The 21,097-nt window shown below is 37.7% G+C and overlaps 2 protein-coding genes and 2 pseudogenes across 2 annotated transcripts; all 4 read right to left on the bottom strand.

The window, feature by feature from the left end:
• Positions 1 to 4,749: 4,749 nt before the first annotated feature.
• LOC130136856 (agglutinin-like) lies at positions 4,750 to 9,022 on the bottom strand (the record flags this gene model as incomplete). The annotated part of the gene is made up of 4 exons (XM_056307380.1): positions 4,750 to 5,182; positions 6,605 to 7,045; positions 7,714 to 8,145; positions 8,660 to 9,022. Coding segments are annotated over 4 exons (1,443 nt in total), but the record flags the coding sequence as incomplete, so codon positions are not given.
• LOC130136855 (disease resistance protein Roq1-like) lies at positions 8,877 to 10,681 on the bottom strand. Its single transcript, XM_056307378.1, has 2 exons — positions 9,828 to 10,681; positions 8,877 to 9,665 (listed from the first exon to the last, which is right to left on the bottom strand). Exons 1-2 carry the CDS (start codon positions 10,346 to 10,348, stop codon positions 9,023 to 9,025), a joined length of 1,164 nt encoding a protein of 387 aa, XP_056163353.1. The 5' UTR covers positions 10,349 to 10,681; the 3' UTR covers positions 8,877 to 9,022.
• Positions 10,682 to 12,539: 1,858 nt separating this feature from the next.
• LOC115666042 (uncharacterized) overlaps positions 12,540 to 21,097 on the bottom strand; it is a 55,180-nt pseudogene continuing 46,622 nt past the window's right edge.
• LOC115668919 (TMV resistance protein N-like) lies at positions 17,007 to 19,840 on the bottom strand (annotated as a pseudogene).

Genomic DNA, 21,097 nt, shown 5'->3' with positions numbered 1-21,097 from the left:
GCTTTGGGAGGCTTTGCAGTTCAATGCATTCTTCAATAGCAAGTTCCTTGAGCCGAGGAAGGGTGCTAGTCTCCTCGCGCAAGGTGCTTATCTTTGTTTTAGACAGCGTCAGCTTCTCCAGCTTGGTCAACTTACTGATGTCCTTATAAACTTCTTTGAACTAGACGCATTTAATGAATGCCAGTTCCTTCAAATTAATCAGGTCTGACGGGTGTGAAATTGTAATCATCGATGAGTAAAAGCGACGGTTTACCAAGCCAGATGGAATCTGGGAAAGGGTCTGGAGCTTTTTTAACCCAGCCAAGTCAAGAGTTTGGAAGACGAGATAGCCTGCCAATGCTTTCTGGAAGAAGAATAATATCCGTGTGATCATGTCTCAAGATGCTCAAAGGATGACAAGCCAACAGCAGAAACGTCTCCCTTCAAGCACTCACACTTTGAGGCATTTATCAGAGCTTTTCTAGCATTTGAACAGCGCCTGGTAAATCTGTTCCATTGATATTATTAATATCAAGCACTTCGAATTTACTTAAGTTTCCAACAGAATCAGGTAATTTACCAACTCCTGCGGGAGATAAGCTCAGCTCAACTACGGATTTCAACTGCCCAATGGAGCCCGGAATTTTGGTCAACGACTCACACTGGTTCAGTGATATGCAGCTCGGCTTCACCAGAGCTCCAATCGAATCAGGAAGTTCAGTAATAGCAATGGAAATCCAGAACCAGGTCCAAGAGATAAGTTGCTTTGCAGATCGATGCAGGAATCTGAGTAAATGATTCACATTTCCTAGCACTAAGAACTTCAACCTTCTTCATATCTCTACAAATGGGAATCTCCCACAAGAAGTTCGCTTAATGCTCTCAAAGAACCCTACTGTTGAGGCACCTGCTCGAGGCTTTCACAGTTTCTAATATACAAGAAGACCAGAAACTCGACATTCCCTATTGACGGGTCACCAGCAACCAAACAATCTTCCAGAATCAGTCTCTCCAAACTCGGAAACATGCAAAGTACTTATCATGCCCCATTTTTCTTTTTAATTTGACGCCACTATTTTGTCATTTTTTTAAGTAATCATCATTCTTTATTGAGTAAAATTTACTCTAACATTGTATTTTACTACATCTTGTATATGCTCGAACCAAAGTAATTTTATGTTATAATGTTGATTCATGTTGATAATTATCTATATTCTCTCACATAACATAATGCGTATAGTATAATCCAGTATACCATAATCTATTTTTTTCCTTGATATATCGTTTCACATAGCGTCGGTTTTGTTTTGCTACAAATTCTATTACAATCACACAATCAATTTTCCTCTAATTTGTACTTTTTCATTTCTACCACATAAAATGCCGTGCCTAATAAAGTCAATTTTCCTTATATTTACTTTTTTTTTAACATGGATGTTCTTAAAAAAAAGATCTGCGATATTTTTCTCCAACTAGCATTTTTGTTTGCCAGATCATCTCCAACTAGCTTGCTTGATTATTAGCCGTTCCCGTGATTATTATCTGTCCCTCATTTCTGGAAAAAAGAAAAATTAAACTCAACTTGATCATGCAGGTAATCTTGTCAGACAATAATTTTACCATTGGTGGGATGCATTTCGTTGACCAAAAAAGTCAGTCAACTTAATTAGAGACATGTTCATGGTTCCTTTAAGGGAATCTGGGGCCCGCAACTTGGATTTATTTGACATCTGCAAAAGAAAATAAGATTTGCTTGGTATGTCTACCGAAGATCGTATGTTCAGCGTGGTAAAATTCAGAACCAAATATAGAAATATATATGCACGAAAATCGACAGAACTGAAACCAGAGCTGCAGAAAAGATGTTGACAGTTGACTTTTGGGAACGCGCCATGCGGGTTTTGTGGACAACTCGACGCCTTTTAATATTTCTTTCTAGTTAGTTCATTTTTTGTTATGTCGTTTTTATTCAGACTTCGTGGGCAGAACTGGATGCGACTCATCGGCCACTGGACATTTCTTTTGTTAGGGCGCTGGCTAATGGTCCTGGGATACAGTGCAAGATACTCAAATCGTTGTGTATGTTCTCTTAAAACCATACTGACATTTAGCAGAAAATGTGAGTGAATTTGAAATGATCAAGGGTCACGGAATCTGAGCACGAAAAATTAAAACAAGCATATTGTCGCTGTCCGACCCGAGAGAGAAAATAACGCCAAACAAGTCACTTATCCCTCCCTCTAGGGGCATAAAAAAACCTTGTCTGGATTCGCACCGACAGACTCGGCTTATCTCGCATTGTTTATGTAAACCTTATTTAGGGCCCACATGAGACCCAATCGCCGGATCTAGCTCCCGAGGCATTCTACAATAAAAACCTAGAGCTTTATAGAGAGAAAAATAACTGCACCATATATGTTCATATTTACACTCAACTTTTTCGCACACAAATTTTAGCATAAGTTACTCTAAGCGTGGAACTTGATATAAAAAGAAAAGACCAAATACCTGTTGACATCGAAATTTTTCCTATAGATCCAACATTCATTTCACATTTTCAAAAATTATTTGTTCTTTCTACCACATAAAATGTCTTGCCTAATAAGTCAATTTTACTTATGTTTACAAGCATAATTATTTTCTCATTCTCATGGAGTTTACTTTTACAACTTATTACTAGTTATAAATGATACTTATGATTTAATTTTTCAAGAATACTCTTTCTCTTAAAGTTTTCTTGAGAGAAAAGAAAAGATTTCTCCCTATTCTTGAGAGAAAAAAAAAAGATTTATCCCTATCACATGATTGCACTACATGTTTTTTAGTTTTTACTACGTATGTAAAATATCATGAGATTTCTGCCTATCACATGATTTCTCCCTAATGGAAGGGCTTTTCTACAAAATTTGACAATATTTAGACTTGATTGCAATTTTAAAAAGCATTAGAACTCAATTGCACTTTGCAACAAAATTTTAGGATTACTGGTGCACTTATAAAAAATTTAAGGAAAGAAATTTAAATAATCAAAAAGACATTGAATGGCTTTGGTTTCCCTCTGAGATGCTTTCCACACCCCATACATTGTCATTGTACATTATGTATACGGGTCAAGAAATGTTAATGCAACAAGTCTGAGAACCAAAAATGATAGATGGCAATGACTAGTGTATGATCCACTCTCTTGATGATTGAGATGATGATGCATGATCCGGAAAATAGTAGATTATCTTGCCTACTTTAACAACATATCAACATACATTAGATGAAATAAGAAAAACTACAATCAGCGTGCTTTTATTTTGCGAAAAATCAACGATTTGAAAAATATTTTTTTAAAATTGATCGAGGGTATCACATACAAAAATGATTTAACTAAAATATTTTCATCATTAACAAAAATATTTAGAAATAGATTGTTATTGATAATGAAAATCCATTGACTAATTTTTATAAGCAATACAAACAATTATTCTTATGAACATGCCCCGAAACAAACGCACGAGTGTTGCAAACAATATGTCTTTGGCGAGTCCTTGTTAGTGCTCTTTGTCAGGAAAAAAACTCATTGTTGGAACAAATTTGCCCGGAGAGAATGACTAGATGACCAAAATCTATCTGAAGAAAGTCCACAGATGGAGAACAGTTGATTCACTCTCCCTTATCCACCGTTTTAAAATGCAAAACTTAAAAATTGTTCGATTTATGACGAATTTTTTAAACATATCTTTTTTCTATAAAAACTTGTTCCTGTCGATGGAGATTTGATTCACTATAATAAATGCTTTTAACGCACTTTATTCTTAGAGGATTCATCAACCCGGCCTATTTAAATCCCTAGATTTATGAGAATGTCCATAATGATACATATTTACATGTAAACTCAAACATTGACCGCATGGCACACATAAAAGTAGAGCTTAGCATGTCAAGGCTCAAAATGTGCTCCAAGTGAATCAACCCAACATTCAGACCTCCCATGAAACCTGACGATCTTTTTACCGGTTGATGGAAAAGAAAAGTACTTCCCGGTCTCTATACCGAATGGCCCAAAAGTTCTTTCATTGCTCTGAAATGAGAGGGAGCGAACAACAATACGCCCACGAAAACATCCAAAGTGTCCAGAAAATGAAGTCAAGTACTCTCGAGGATAATCAAGTTTAATCTGCAAAATTAGAAAGACAAACATATTTAATCCCAACCCCCCAACTATAGAATCTCGAAAATCAGCATAAACAGAACACTCTGGTTGATAAGTTGTATTTGGTTAAACAAACAATGTAATAGCTAAATAGATAATTCTGCTGCATCTAGAGCACAAGACCTATTTTGGTCTGCCACAGTTATCAAATCATTCGTCTATAAAACGAAAGGCAATTGCTTAAAAAATCTCTGGCAATATTCTTTGAGAACAGTTACTAAAATTAAGGAAAATTGTTTAGACTTAAAAATCATATAGTAAAATTACTTTATAATATTCTTTTTTTTTCCTTTTTCGGAGGCAGTACTTTTCTATGATGATATTCCATCATGCCCCGACAATGACTTTCTCAGAGGATAATTCTCATTTCAGATCATTTGCCAATCTAAACTCAAAATCTGCGGACTGTTCTCATATCTTACTTTGACCTCTACGCTCTATTTGGAATACTGTCACGCTCCTGTGCATAAACGTGACCTCCAAACCACATAAAACCAAAACCTGGCAACAGCACAGAAGTTGCACGTTCATAAGATCATGAAGTAAATGTCTAGAGGCCATACCTCGAGTGTTAGAGATCCTCCGTCTCCCCCATGTTTAGGGCCCTGAACCACAGACCCATTCTTGTCGTATTCAACAGTAATGGAGTCAATAACTAATCCACCTTTTATAGTTATTTTTCTCACACCCGTGCTATCTCCATCGTCCCATGGACCGCCACATTGTCCTCCAAATGGCCCAAAGGATTTCAAGAGATGAAGATCAGAAATTGGTTCAGAGTAGACTCCTAGCGCATCAAGTTGGACGTACGTCAGACCTTCCGTGGAAGCCAATTATCTGGCTGCATGTCAATCCACAGCTAAAGAAGCTTCCTTCCTCCTTACCAAAGGGTCCATGCCTTCTTACGTTGCTTTCGAACGTGAGTGATTGAATAACAGAATTATCATGTCTAATATAACCTGACATGGAGGTCAAGAATTCACGAGGGTAGTCCAAGTTAACCTGCAGAATTAGCAATTTAACCGTCATATTGATCTATATCAAAGATGATAGATAGCCTGCAGTGGCCTAAGCAAACATGGCAGTCACGAACAACCTAGAAGTTTAATTCTTAGACCCAAGAATTTCTTAAAACTAATGTATGGATGGACTACTATTCTTGCAGCATACTTTTAGGGGAAAAGTGTCAAAAAAGTCTTAAACCGTTTGCATTGGTGCCAATTTAGTCCTAAACCTTTTTTTTAGTGCTAATTTAGTCATAAACCTTTTGCATTGGTGCCAATTCAGTCATAAACATTTTGCATTAGTGCCAATTTAGTCCTGAACCTTTTTTTGGTGCCAATTCAGTCATAAACCTTTTGCATTGATGCAAATTCAATCCTTTGACACGTGAATAGCTATTAGCCGGAAGGATTGAATTGGCATCAATGCAAAAGGTTTAGGATTGAATTGGCACCAGAAAAAGGTTTAGGACTAAATTGGCACCAAAAAAAGGTTTAGGATTAAATTGGCATCAATGCAAAAGATTTAGGACTTTTTTGACACTTTTCTCGTACTTTTAGGGTCAACAATCGAAGATGATAGACCATTGGGTTCTCTGGCGCACTTTGCCGATTCACTTCCTTTAGCATTAGAAAAACTTATCATACTGGATCACTCTCATTGAGTCCATCTCGCATAAAGCATATCGATTGACCTTTGTGTAATGTACAAAACAAAAATTACAGGAAGCAATTTAAATGATCAAAAGATAACTTCAATCATTCAGTACATTTGGATGGTTTTCATTTCCCTCTAGGAAGCTTTCCACAACCCATACTTTATCATTGTACATCATGCATACAGGTTACTATCACTCGCAATTTACTTTGATAAAGGTTCTCAAGTTTATTAGAAAACTAATACTCGATCTAATGGTGGCGTAGGGTGGTGGTAGGTGCCTATGACCCTCACCATACCTTACCGCACCGCATAAAAACATTCCTTCTAAAGTAGCTATTAATATCAATAAGAAAACTCTATTATAGTTTACGGATAGAGGATTACATAAAGTGAATGTAGAAAATAAGAAATTGAAAGATTTCGATGAAATTGTTCGTTTGCAAATTTCCTGAAAAGATTATCATAGGCTCTTCTTTCCATTGGAACAATAGGGCTTTTATGCTTGTTACTAAACTTATTGAAGAGACGAAATATGACCAAGGCATATCTTTTTTTTGTTAGAGGTTGGATCAATCATCAAAAGAAGGATTAGGCAAAAAATTAGGATACATTCTGGAAAATAAAACTTCCATTCAAAGAGAAGCTAATGAAAGGCTTTCCCAAAAGTTCTCGTAGATTCGATAAGGAGGTTTGTGCAGGCACGCGCGTGCGTGAGAGAGAGGATCAATCGTAATATGAATGGAAAATATGCAATGAACTCACCATATGGATATCTCCATTGACACTGTGACCATGTGTAGAGGACCAAATAGACTCGCCATTATCGTCATACTCAAAGTAGATGCAGCTGACAACATCTTCTAGCATCATCCTTATTTTCTTTACACCATTAAATTTTCCATCGTCCCAATGGTGTCCACCTTGGCCTCCAAATGGTCCAATAAACTCGATCGGATATAGATGAGAGATTGGTTCGAAATATGCTCCAAGAGATTCAAGATGGGAATCAGAACTCCCATAAAATCCAATGATCTTTCCCCCAGTGGCTGGAAATGAAAACTTCCTTCCAATTTCAGTGCCGAATGGTCCGTATGTGCTTTTATTGCTTTGAAATGTGAGTGAATGGATGATAGTCGAGCCAAAATCACTTGTAATATAGCCCGACACTGAAATTAGGTACTCAATTGACCAGCCCAGATTTATCTGTAACAATCATTAGAATGTGAGGAATAGTTAATGCAACAACTTGAAAAACAAAAACATTACGCATGGTAGTAATTTGCACTATCATGTCGTATATCTCATACAAAAAGCAAAAATCATTATTCTAAATAATAGGTAAATGTGCATGAGTGGAAAAAGAAGAAGATGATGATCTTGCTAAATTCACTATCATGTCGTATATCTCATACAAAAAGCATATACTCTTTGAGTTGCACATGAGATATCATTGGTAATATTGTGCAATTTCGAAATTAACTTATCACTTGTGTTTCATAAAATAACTCATTAGAATAAAGACATCTGAGAATCACAATTAATTATTCCAATAAGTCATTATGGAAACAACTCATTCACGCAAAGCAACATTCACAAGCACACAGAAATCATCGATCTTGAAACACAAATAAATTGTGATCGAATAATTTTTCACTTTCATTATGTTACACATCCCACTGTTATATTTCCCGGATGAGTTATAATTATGGTGGTTCAACTTGGCCATGTTTTAAACATTAGCGACTAATGATTTCTACCTACGCATTATGTCTTCAGGACATTCCATTATGAGCTGCACGAATCAGAAATAAAAGGAGTAGCTTTCATCTAACACCGAGAGCAACAATTCATTACTCGAATAGCACCGGTACCTTGTTTGTTGTGCCTCCACCACTTGTACCATGTGCAAAAGAATGACCTTGCTCGTAAGTAATAGTAATCGACTCAATTGCAGAACCAGAAACAACATCAGTTTGTCTGACATCTGTATGCTTGCCGTCATCCCACTGGTCTTCACAATTCCTATTTCCAAATGGGCCTACGACTTCGAAGGGATATGCACGAGAGATCGGTAAAAGATATGCTCCAATGGAATCAAGAGAACAGCCACACCTCCCAAAAAACCCGATGATCTTCCCAGCAACCGGTGGGAAACTGAAAAATTTCCCGCTCTCATTGCCAAATGGACCATATGTTCTCCTATTGCTGTGGAAGGTAAGTGATTGAATGACGGCACATCCACATTCGTCTTTAATGTAGCCTGACACAGAAGTCAAGAACTCATTTGGATAATCTAATTTTACCTGCAAGAAATGAATATTCCCAAAACTAATGATATTTGACTATTTTGAGGACTTAAAAAAGTACTTCAACAGGGATATTGCACGAGCACTTGCAATCCTTCTCTCAAAATCAATTTGTTAGTCTCATTAAACGCATATTGCAATCATTCGACTCCATCTTAAAACCCTGATTTTTGCATAAACAGATGGAGTTCAAAGCAAAATCAAAATCTTTGATAAATCCTACATCAAGACAAGTATATAAAAACAACAAAACTCTTTCTTTTCTTTTTTCTGTGCAAACGTCGAGAATTTGGGAGATCATGAAGCATTGTGGACCAACCCCGTTGAATCCTTTTAAGCAATTTACCTTTGATATAGACTCTTATTTTCTATTGACCAAACAATAACTCATAATTTGATGGGGAGTAGCATAAGTAGACATATATATATTTATATATAGGCAAAGGTCCACCATGTCTTGGCATAAATATTTACAAATATATGCCATAACATACCACAACAGTGGACTCACCGTGCATATTTTGCCTTCCTCAGGTCCACCGTGTCTTGGCGAGCGGACCAAAGACCCATTCTGATCATACTCAATATGAAAGGACTCAATCACTGATGTTACAACTACAGTAATATTTCTAATATCGGTGAATGTGTTATCATCATAAGAACACCCACCACAACCTCCATATGGCCCGACGGATTGAAAGGGAAGAACAGAGGAGAATGGTTCTAAAGGTAATCCAACTGAATCAAGATGAGGGTCTCTCACCAACTTCTCCAATATCTCATGCCACTGTTTTTTTCTCTTCTTAGAGAGGAAGGAACCAAATTTTTTAAGAGCTATTGGAAGTCCACCAGTGTAGTGGACAAGACTCTCTGACTATTCTCTATAGCCTTCTTCAGGATGGTCTTTGCAGAAGGCATGGCGACTCAAGAGTTGGAGCGATTCTTTACGAGTCAATCCTGGGAACATGTACTTGTTATCTACTTTCAGATCTTCCAACAACTGCTCATCTCTTGTAGTTATCAAAATTCTACTCCCATATTGGAACCATTCACGATCTCCAGCTCCGAAATACTCAATTTGGTCCTTCTTAGTGATGTTATCGAGAACTACAAGGATCTTTTTCCGACAGAGCTTAGTTTTTATCTCGTTGATGCTGCTGTTAATATCAAACATTTCTAGACCTTGAACCTTCATAACATCATGGAGAAGTCTCTTCTGAAGAAGTAAAAGAGTATCTTGGTTTGCACCTCCAACATTTTCGAGTAAGCTAACGCCTTCAAATTGCCTAAAAACACGATCACAGACAACTTTGGCCACCGTTGTCTTACCAATTCCTTTCATTCCCCATATTCCAACCACACGGACATCATCCTTTGACCCAATTTCCAGCAACGATCTCACATCCTCTACAAAGGAATCTAGCCCAATAGCATTTTTGACAAAATAGGGGGAGATTGATCTAGGACTGACCCTGAAGAGATGTCCTACAATTTGCTCGATGAAGTTTGATTGATCCCTGTAGTTGCATAGGAAGAACAAGTCCGATATGAGCAACTACATCATAGAGAGGCTATCAGCAGATGAGCAGCAAACGCATGAACTAAACTCAATCGATATCATATTTTAAATCGACCACTACTATGAGCTTTTTCGGCAGTGAACTTATTAAACGCATTACTCATTAGCATCATTATTCAAATGCAATCCCGATATATTGCCAGCTTCTTTAAGCGCATCCCTCCACTTCTGCATCAGCAAATCATCCCGGTGGGTGGCCATACACCTTCCGAAACCATCCCCGAATCTCCCGCTCTGTTTCCGGACGTCCCCTGGCTCAACATCATAGAAAATGGGCAGAACCACGTGACCCTGACGATCTCTGAACCTCCTGTTGCACTCCAGGATCTCCACCAGCTCGTTCAAGCACCACCATGAGTCGGCATAGTTGGTGGTGAACACGATGAGGGCAACCCTAGAGTGGCGAATTGCGTCGAGCAGCTTGGGCTCGATGAAAATCCCGGTGTCCACTTTGTCATTGTCACTGAAATAGCAGATCCCAGCCTGCCTCAGCGCGTGGAAGAGGTGGGCCGCGAAGGTCTTCCTTATGTCCTCGCCTCTGAAGCTCAAGAACACATCATACTTCCATTGGTGGATCGAAGCAGAAGACGAAATGCATCGCTCGATCTCTTCGGTTCCCATCAGCACAGTCCGTGATTGAGTGAGAGACTGCGGAAAAGGTTGCAACTCTTCCTTGCAGGTAAGGTGTAGATGTAAAGAGGAGGCGCAAGTTGCGAATGAGAAGAAAGGATGAATGATGGCTCTGCCATCAGGACAGACTGATTATTCAATTGCATGTTCGGAGAAGTTGCGGGTGGAGTTGGTTTGGTTCAAAGAACACATGAAGCAAATTGCTCGCTTGAGGACAATTTGGTTTGAATTCGTCAAGTCAAGCTAAAAGAGCTTTTGTTTCACGCGACATAGATATGTCTGAAAACGCAGACACGGATTTGAAGCTTCAGCACACGCGTTGTAGAAGAAGATGCTTCGAATCAGTTAATTTGTGTTTTCTTTTTGTCTTTTGAAAGCGAAGATATGGGAGGGAGAGATAAGATGAGAAATGATTAGTTGATGATAGACGGACAACCGTTTTGACTGTTTGGACAGTTGAACTTTTCGAGGGAACAAAAGAACAGGGACGTTCTATGGTTTTCGTAAAAGTGTTGGCTACGGAGTGGTCCCGTTTTCAACATGGACGGTCGTTGTTGGAAATAAAAGGAAAGAGTCGTCTGTCCGATCGGTTTTGGAAAACCTAATTTGTTATCCTAACTTATGGACGTCAAAGGAAGTGATGGTCGTATGTGAACGTGATCAAAGTCGTTTTCGATTAGGAAAAGTCATGATTGGTAAAGAAAATTACTCACCCAAATCTTTAAAAGTTACAATCGATTAGACATCTTGCTAATATTAACGTAAATGAAGTTTACTCTTACTTTACGTATATATTATTATTTTTCGTGAAATATTACGAATCATAGGACTAGAGATGCTTGGAGTATGAAAGGTAAAATTGGCACAACAATTAAAGCGGAAGGTTTTTTAGGATATTATCTAAATAAAATCTAGGTTAGATAAAATCTTCTAATTGAATTGCATGACATATAGTTACGTTTTCATTTAAATAAGAGAAAACCCTAAAAAAAATGATTTGAGTGGGATTGCGTTTTAATTAAAAACCATAGTTAGATTGAAGATGTGTGTTTCTAATTTGTGTTGCTTCGAGGTAAGTAAATTTCCACCTTACCCTTGCAATTTGTGTATCGCTTTGATTATTGTGCATCTCTTACAGTTTTCTTGAGAGAAAAGGAAAAATTTCTCCCTATCACCTTATTGCAATACATATTTTTTACTACGCATATAAAATATCATGAAATTTCTCCCTATCACATGATTTCTCCTTAGCAGAGGGACTTGATTGTATTAATTGAACAAAATTTAGACTTGATTACACTTTTTAAAGGCTCCGAACTCGATTGCACTTTATAATAAGTTTTAAGATTATCGGTGCATTTAGATAAAAAAAAAGGAAAGAAATTTAAATAATAAAAAAGACAACTGCAATCGTAGAGTACATTTGAATGGCTTTGATCTGCCTCAGATATGCTTTCCACAGCCCATAGATTGTCATTGTACATTATGAATACGGGTCAACAAATGTTAATGAAATAAGTCGAGAAGCAAAAGTGATAGATGACTATGAGTAGGGGATGATCCACTCTCGTAATGATTGAGATGGTGACGCATGATCTGGAAAATAGTAGATTATCTTGCCTATTGTAACAACATATCAACATACATTAGATGAAATAAGAAAAACTACAATCCCCATGCTTTTATTTTGCGAAAAATCTACGACTCAAAAAATATATTTTTTAAAATTGATCGAGGGTATCGCATACAAAAATGATTTAACTAAAAGATTTTCATCATCAACAAAAATATTTAGAAATAGATTATTATTGATAATGGAAATCCATTGACTTATTTTTATAAGTGATACAAACAATTAATTTTATTAACATGTTTTCCAAATCATTAACATGCCCTGAACCAAACGCACGAGCGTTGCAAACAGCATGTCTTGGGCGAGTCCTTGTTAGTGCTCTTTGTCAGGAAAAAAAACTCGTTGTTGGAACAACCATGCCCAGAGAGAATAACTAGATTTATATGCAGAAAGTCCACAGATGGAGAACAGTTGATTCACTCACCCTTTATCCGCCGTTTTAAAATGCAAAACTTAAAAAGTGTTCGATTTATGACGAATTTTTTTAAACAAATCCTTTTACTGTAAAAACTTGCTTCCCGTCGATGGCGTCATACCTAAGCTACGAGGTTAGTTGATGAAGATTTGATTCACTATATTAAATGCTTTAACAAGGATACATCAAACAAACCTATTCAAAACTCTAGAGAATGTCCGTGATGATAGATATTATACATAAACTCAAACATTGACTGCATGGCACACATAAAGGTAGAGCTTAGCATGTCAAGGCTCAAAATGTGCTCCAAGTGAATCAAGCCATAGTCCAGACCTCCCATGAAACCCAACAATCTTTTTACCGATTGATGGAAAATAAAAGTAGTTCCCGATCTCCCGACCAATTGGCCCATAAGTTCTTTCGTTGCTCTGAAATGTGAGGGAGTGGACAACAATATGCCCGCATAAAGATCCAAAGTGACCAGAAAATGAAGTCAAGTACTCTCGAGGATAATCAAGTTTAATCTGCAAAATAATGAAGACAAACATATTTAATCCCAACCCCCTAACCGTATAATCTTGAAAATCAGCATAGAAAAAACACTCTGGATGATAAGTTGTATTTGGTTATACAAACAATGCAATAGCTAAATAGATAATTCCCCTGCATCTAGAGCATAAGACCTATTTTGGTCCGCCACAGTTATCAAATCATTTGTATGTAAAATGAAAGGCAATTGCTTAAAAAATGCTCTGGCATCTCTTTGAGAACAGTTACTAAAATGAAGGAAAATTGTTCTCAGACCTATTTTTTTTTTTTCTTCCTTTTTCGGAGGCAATACTTTTCTGTGATGATATACATCATATGCCCCAACAATGACTTTCTCAGAGGATCATTCTCATTCCAGATCATTTGCCAATCTAAACTGAAAAATCTACGGACTGTTCTCATATCTTACTTTCACCTCTATGCTCTATTTAGGATACTGTCACACTCCTGTGCATAAACGTGACCTCCAGACCACTCAAAACCAAACCTTAGCAACAACACAGAATTTGCACGTTCATAAGATCATTAAGTAAATGTCTAGAGGCCATACCTCGGGTGTTAGAGATCCTCCGTCTCCACCATGTTTAGGGCCCTGAGCCACAGACCCATTCTTGTCGTACTCAACAGTAATGGAGTCAATAACTAATCCAGCTTTTACAATTATTTTTCTCACACCCGTGCTATCTCCATCGTCCCAAGGACCGCCACCTTGTCCTCCAAATGGCCCAATGGATTTCAAGAAACGAAGATCAGAAATTGGTTCAGAGTAGACTCCTAGTGCATCAAGCTGGACGCCAGACCTTCCGTGAAAGCCAATAAGCTTGCTGCATGTCAATGCACAGCTAAAGGAGCTTCCTTCCTCCTTACCAAAGGGTCCATGCCTTCTTATATTGCTTTCAAACGTGAGTGATTGAATAACAGAATTATTTTGTCTGATAAAACCTGACACGGAGGTCAAGAACTCACGAGGGTAGTCCAAGTTAACCTGCAGAATTAACAAGTATTTATCGCATTTAACTGTCACATTGATCCATATAAAAGATGATAGAAAGATTATAATGGCCTAAGAAAACACTGCATCCACGTACAACCTAGACCCGAGAATAAGATAATAGATCATTAGGGTTCTCTGGCGCGCTTTGCTGATTCGCTTCATTTAGCATTAAAAAAGAACTTATCATACTAGGTTACTCGCATGGAGTCCACCTTGCATAAAGCATATTAATTGACCAAAAACTTATCGTACTGGGTTGCTCTCATGGAGTCCATCTTTGCATAAAGCATGTTATTGACCTTTGTGTAATGTATAAAATAAAAAGGGATGAGTATATGAGAAGTCCTAAAACTTGTCAAGAAAGTACAATTGAGTTCTAAAACATTCGAAAAATGCAATCAAGTTCTAAAACTTGTCAAATTAGTACAATCAAGTTCTGAAATTCGAGCTTGTGACCCTGGCCTTTCAAGCTTTGTTGAGCTTGGCCCTGGGCGCTCGAGCTTCTTTAAGCTACTCGAGTTTCATCGGCAGCTCCAGCTTCCAGGCTTCTTCAAACTCATGCCCATGGCTAATCAAGCTTCTATGAGCTCAGACATGACCGCTCGAGCTTCTTCGAGCTCACATCCATAACGGCTCAAGCTTTGTCGAGCTTGGCCATGGCCGCTCAAGCCTTGTCGATCTCTGCGGTCATGGCCGCTCAAACCTCATCGAGCCAATTTTATGATTTTTTTTGCGTGTTTTTCTATTGAAACTTGGCAGATCTTCTGCATTGTGCTAGGGATCATGTTGTGTTTTGCTTATGTCTCTATCATAACTATGGGAAGCGTTCAGTTTTTTATGGCAATAATTTCATTGGATCATTTCCTATTAACAGGCAATTATATGCTTAGGTTATTTCAATGGATATTTATGTGTTTTTCGATTATAAATTGCGCAGTTTTAAAATTTGTCCTTCAAAGTATGATTTCTTTTGGCTGACTGTGAATTTGATAAAAAGATAGTTCCAAAGGACTCTCTAATCCTCTTTACTTTTTCTTTTTCTTTTTTTGAATTTTTTTTATCTTTTGATTGATTTGTTTTTTAATTTTCAATTTTTTTCTAATGTGGCACTTTGTGGGTGCCCCATGTTTTAAGAAAGTAATAAAAAAAGATTCATCAGCATTTTTCCTTAGCCTAATTGGACAAAACTAATGGAGATTGCCCCAATTTAACTAGATTTAGACCTTGACCAAAAAAAAAAACCAAGATTTAGACTTGATTGCACTTTTTAAAAACTTTAGAACTCAATTGCACTTAGCAACGAGTTTTTTGGATTTTCTGCTGCACTTATCCCAAAAAAAATTAAGGAAAGAAATTTACATAATAAAAAAGACAACCTCAATCATTCAGTACATTTGAACGGCTTTGATTTCCCTTCTAAGATGCTTTCCACACCCCATACGTTATCATTGTACATTATGCATATGGGTTACTATCACAAATAACTAAATTCGATAAAACTTTTCAAGTTAATTAGAAAAACTAATAATTGATATAATAGTTGCACAGAAATGTGTTCGTGTGTGTGCGTGTGTGTGTGTGTGTGAGAGAGAGAGAGAGAGAGAGGATCAAAGGTAGTATGAATGGAGAATATTCAATGAACTGACCATATGGATATTTCCGTTTTCGTGACCATGTGCAGACGACCAAATAGATTCGCCATTATCGTCATACTCAAAGGAGATGCAGTTGACATCATCTTCTAACATTATCTTTATTTTCTTTACACCATTGAATTTACCATCATCCCAAGAGTGTCCACCTTGGCCTCCAAATGGTCCAAGACACCTGATCGGATGTAGATGAGAGATAGGTTCCAAATATGCTCCAAGAGATTCAAGATGGGAACCAGAGCTCCCATAAAATCCAATGATCTTTCCACCAGTTGCTGGAAATGAAAACTTCCTTCCGGTTTCAGTGCCGAATGGTCCATATGTTCGTTTATTACTTTGGAATGTGAGTGAATGGATGATAGTAGAACCAAAGTCATTCACAATATATCCCGAAACCGAAATTAGAAATTCAGTCAGCCAGTCCAGATTTATCTGTACCAACCAAATAGAGGGTAAAGAAATGTTAATGCAACAAGTTGAGAAGCAAAAGCATGGTAGATGACAATGACTAGTGTATGATGCTCCTGATTATTGAGATGATGATTCATGATCTGGAAAATAGTATATTATCTTGCCTACTTCAATATCATATTAACTATAACAGATGTAATAAGGAAAACAACAACCCGGGTGCATTTATTTTGCAAAAAATCAATGATTTGGAAAACATTTTCCTAGAATCGATCGAGTACATCGCTTACAAAAATGAATTAACAAGAAAATTTTCATCATCTACAAAAATCTTAGGAATATATTGTTGTTGATGATAAAAATCTGTTAACTAATTTTTCTAAGCGATACAAACAATTAATTTTAAGAAAATATTTTTCAACTCATTGATTTTCCATGAAATAAATGCACCAGTGTTGCAAACATTGTCTCTTGGGCGAGTCCTTGTTAGTGCTCTTTGTCAGGAAAAAAAACTCATTGTTTGAAGAACTATGCCCAGAGAGAATAACTAGATGTTGTCATACCAACCATAATCCATCTGCAGAAAGTCCATAGATGGAGAACAGTTGATTCACTCTCCCTTATTGACCATTTTAAAATACTATAAATTTTTTAGAAAGTGTTCAGTTTTATGACGGATTTTCTTCCTGTTGATGGTGTCATACCTAAGTTCCAAATTTTAATAGTTTATCACTTTCACCCAGACACCATCTTCAGCACTGGCATAATAAGCATCATTAAAAATAAGGAGTAATGTTTATCAAACACCGAATTCCTACTAGAGTAGTGTACCGTGTTTCTTTTGCCGCCATGACTTGTTCCGTGTCTGAAAGAACGACCCTCCTCATAGGTAAAACTAATAGATTCAATTGCAGAACCAGAGACTACAACAATTTGTCTGACATCTACATGCTTGCCATCATCCCAGCGGTTTTCCCCATTTCCAAATGGCCCTATGACTTCGAAGGGATACGGATGAGAGACAGGACCAAAATGAGCTCCAATGGAATCCAGAAAAGGGCCACACCTTCCATGAAAACCAATGATCTTTCCATCAACTTGTGGAAAACTGAAAAACTTCCCTTTCTCATCGCCAATTGGCCCATGTGCCCTCATATTGCTGTGGAAGGTAAGAGAGTTGATGACATGAAGAGAATCTTCTCTAATGTAGCCTGACACCGAAGTCAAGTATTCAATTGGATAATCTATATGTACCTGCAACAATTGCAGAACAGCAAAGTGAGTATCAATCACCTTGAAGAAGGATTCTATACTCTCTAGATGCATTATTTAGGTTAAGTTTTCCCAAAACAAAAGAAATCTAATTATTGGGACGACTGGATTCCTTCTCTTATTTTGGAGCACAGTTTGCCTTTTTCACTAGTCTTGTGCCACAACGATGAACTCCATCTAGAACCCCCAATGCTTTGCTCCATAATTAAATGGCATTCTTGACGCTCTATATTGACAGCGACAAGCACTGAAGCAATCTCTGATTAACAGTAACATCAGTTAATGATGCTAGTGCAATTTTTTCTTTTTGGCACCCTGAAAAACAAATCTTAGCAAGGTACAACAAAGCCATCAACATATTGGGAGACGATCAAGCATTGTGGAAGTACCCAGTTGATATGTTTCAAGCAATTCCATCTTTTATGACTCCGTGACACCACTTTTTCTCAACCTCCATTCCACAAACGAACAGTAAATGATACTTACATGGAGAATGTCATAACTAGATGTAAATATTGCAAATCAACAAAGCAAACCATAATAATGCACTCACATCCCATGTGCGATCTCCCAAAGATCCACCATGTCTTGGCGAGCGCACCATACACCCATTCTGAACATAGTCAACAGTAATGGACTCGATCGCTGTTCCTATGACGAGCCTTATTCTTCTTATGTCACTGTATGTTTGATCGTCAAAAGAATGTCCACCATGGCCTCCAAATGGCCCTACAGAGGGGCGAAGAGAGGAGAATGGATCTAAAGTTATTCCAATTGAATCAAGATGAGGATACCTTACCAACTTCTCCAATATCTCATGCCACTGATTTTTCCTACTAGAAAGAAAGGAACCAAATCTCTTAAGAAACAGTGGCAGACCACCTGCATAGTGGACAAGACTCTTGAACAACTCTTCATGCCCTTCTTTAGGTTGGTCTTCGCCGAAGGCATGGCGACTCATGAGTTGGAGTGATTCTTTAGAACCCAGTCCAGGGAGCATGTACTCATCATCCACTTTGAGATCTTTCAGAAGCCACTGTTCTCTTGTAGTTATCAAGATTCTACTCCCATATTGGAAACATTCTCGATCTCCAGCGCCAAAATACTCAATTTGGTGCTTCTCAGTGATGTTATCGAGAACTAGAAGGATCCTTTTCCGACAGAGCTTAGTTTTTATCTCGTTGATGTTGCTGTTAAGATCATACATTTCTAGACCTTGTACCTTCAGAGCATCTTGGAGAAGTCTCTTCTGAAGAAGTAAAAGAGTATCTTGGTTTGCAACTCCGACATTTTCGAGAAAGCTAACCCCGTCAAATTCCCTAGAAATGCGATGGCAGACGGCTTTGGCCACCGTTGTCTTACCAATTCCTTTCATTCCCCATATTCCAACCACACGGACATCATCCTCTGACTCAATCTCCAGCAACGATATGACATCATCTACAAAGGAATCTACCCCAATAGCATCAGGGGAGCTTGTTCTGGGAATAATCTTCAAGAGATGTCCTACAATTTTCTCAATGAAGTCCGATTGATCCCTGTAGTTGTATGGGAAAAACAAGTTCAAATATGACTAACTATAGCCTGGAGAGGCCATCAGCACATAACCAAGAAACACACGAACTAGATTCAATCAGCAGTAGAGTTCAAATCAAGCACCAATATGAGCTTTTGCGGAACTGGGAATACAACTGACAAGAACATAATTTTCTTGGGGAAGAAGGTGCATTACCCATTAGCATCATTATTCAAATGCCATCCTGACAAATTCCCAGCTTCTTTTAGCGAATCCCTCCACTTCTGCACCAGCAAATCGTCCGTGTGGGTGGCCAAACACCTTCCGAAACCATCCCCGAATCGCCCGCTCTGTGTCCGAACGTCGCGTGGCTCAACATCGTAGAAAATGGGCAGAACCACGTGACCCTGATGATCTCTGAACCTCCTGTTGCACTCCAGGATCTCCACCAGCTCGTTCAAGCACCACCGCGAGTCGGCGTAGTTGGTGGTGAACACGACGAGAGAAACCCTAGAATGGCGAATCGCGTCGAGCAGCTTGGCCTCAATGAGAATCCCGGTCTCCTCTTTATCATTGTCCCCGAAGTAGTAGATCCCCGCCTGCTTCAGCGCGCGGAAGAGGTGGGCCGCGAAATTCTTCCTGATGTCCCCGCCCCTGAAGCTCACGAACACGTCGTACTTCCACCGATGAACCGAAGCGGAAGAAGATGGAACGAGTCCCTCCATCTCTTCGATCCCCATGAGGATAATCCGCGATTGAGCGAGAGACCAAGAAGAAGCTCGAAACTTTTCCTCGCAAGCGGAGCGCACAAATGAGAGAGAGAGAGAGAGAGAAAGAGAGAGGGAGAGAGAAGGCGCAAGTGGTGAGCGAGAAGGGAACGAAAGTTCAAAGCTTCGCCACTGGTACACACGCTCTGCGTCTTCTATGGAGTGCCGGGACCAGCTGGCGTGGGAGAGACTTCATTTGTTCAAAGAGCAGGAGAGAACTTTCTCGCTCGTGGGTTTGAATCGTCAAACAAGACCATTCAACGATGTCTGCTGAGAGCTCAGCTCGAGCTGGGTCTCTACGCGACAGGGACGTGTCTGAACTCGCAGACGTGGAAAGGAGATTCTACGAATCTGTCGACATTTGCTGACGTAAACGCAATCTTGCATGGCTGCCGCTAAGTGCCGCATGTGAATGCTAATTCTTTATTTCCTCGAAAACTTCTCTTCTCGTGATCTCTTTGACCTTTTCAGAAGAGTTAATATCACCAAAAATTTTCAATTAATATACTTATAATAATTTATTTTAAATTAATTTTTTAATTATTAAAAACCTCAAACTAATATATCTGTGATAAATTTACTCTCAATTTATTTTCGTTTATCACAGGTGTACCAGTTTGTGATTTTTTTTTATATTAATCCAATTTAACGGAAAATAACAGAGGGTAAATTTATCACAAATGTACCAGTTTGAATTTTTTTGTGGTCAAAAAATTAGTTTTGGGTAAATTTGTCACAAATGTACTAGTTTGGGATTTTTGGTGATCAAAAAATTAGTTTTGAGTAAATTTATCGCATGTGTATAAATTTGAGGTTTTCTGTGATATTAATCATTTTTAGAAAGATACTTATAAAAAAATTCTCTGCATGTTTTTTTTTTGGTCAGAAAAAATCCTCTGCATGTTTAGCTACTTTTTAAGCTAGAAAAAGTTCCAACCAAAAAAAAATTAAAAAGGCATTTTTCCAAAAAAAAACTCAAAATAGCAAAATTTCATTAGCTAGTTTTTAATGAGAAAATGACACAAATGGTTCCTGAATTTTAACCGAATATGTAATGTGGTCCCTAAACTATTAATTTGTTCAATGTGGTCCATCAACTTTGCCCCATGTGATGAATTTTAATTTGTTTAATGTAGTTTATGAACTTTTCGTACATGTCCAAATTTCAAGATCTAAAGTTTAGGGACTATTTATGTCATTATTCCTTTTGAATGTTAAATGATATGTGTAAATTATATAGAGTTTAGTAAGTTGCAAGGAAGTAAATTTCCCATATCGATCAGTAACTTTTTGTTTCGTAGTATTGAATTTCCTCTCCATTGATCAACGATTATCAAATATAAGTGCAAAATTATTGAAAGTAAGTTTGGAACTCTAAAATTATGAGAAGATACTAACTCTTAAATGTAGTTGTTAACTTTTCATACAAAAGAAAAAATAGAGTAAGTTTCAATATATTTTAGAAATTGAAACTTTCATGTTAATTAATAATATTCGTTACGGAAATGGAAGATGATAATAACTTTTG

The sequence above is a fragment of the Syzygium oleosum genome, unplaced genomic scaffold (assembly GCF_021117445.2).
Source record: "Syzygium oleosum isolate NSW1041296 unplaced genomic scaffold, Sole_v2.1 Sole_v2.52, whole genome shotgun sequence".
NCBI lineage: Eukaryota > Viridiplantae > Streptophyta > Magnoliopsida > Myrtales > Myrtaceae > Syzygium > Syzygium oleosum.
The sequence above is the reverse complement of the archived record's forward strand: the minus strand, read 5'-3'. Positions and strand labels throughout refer to the sequence as shown.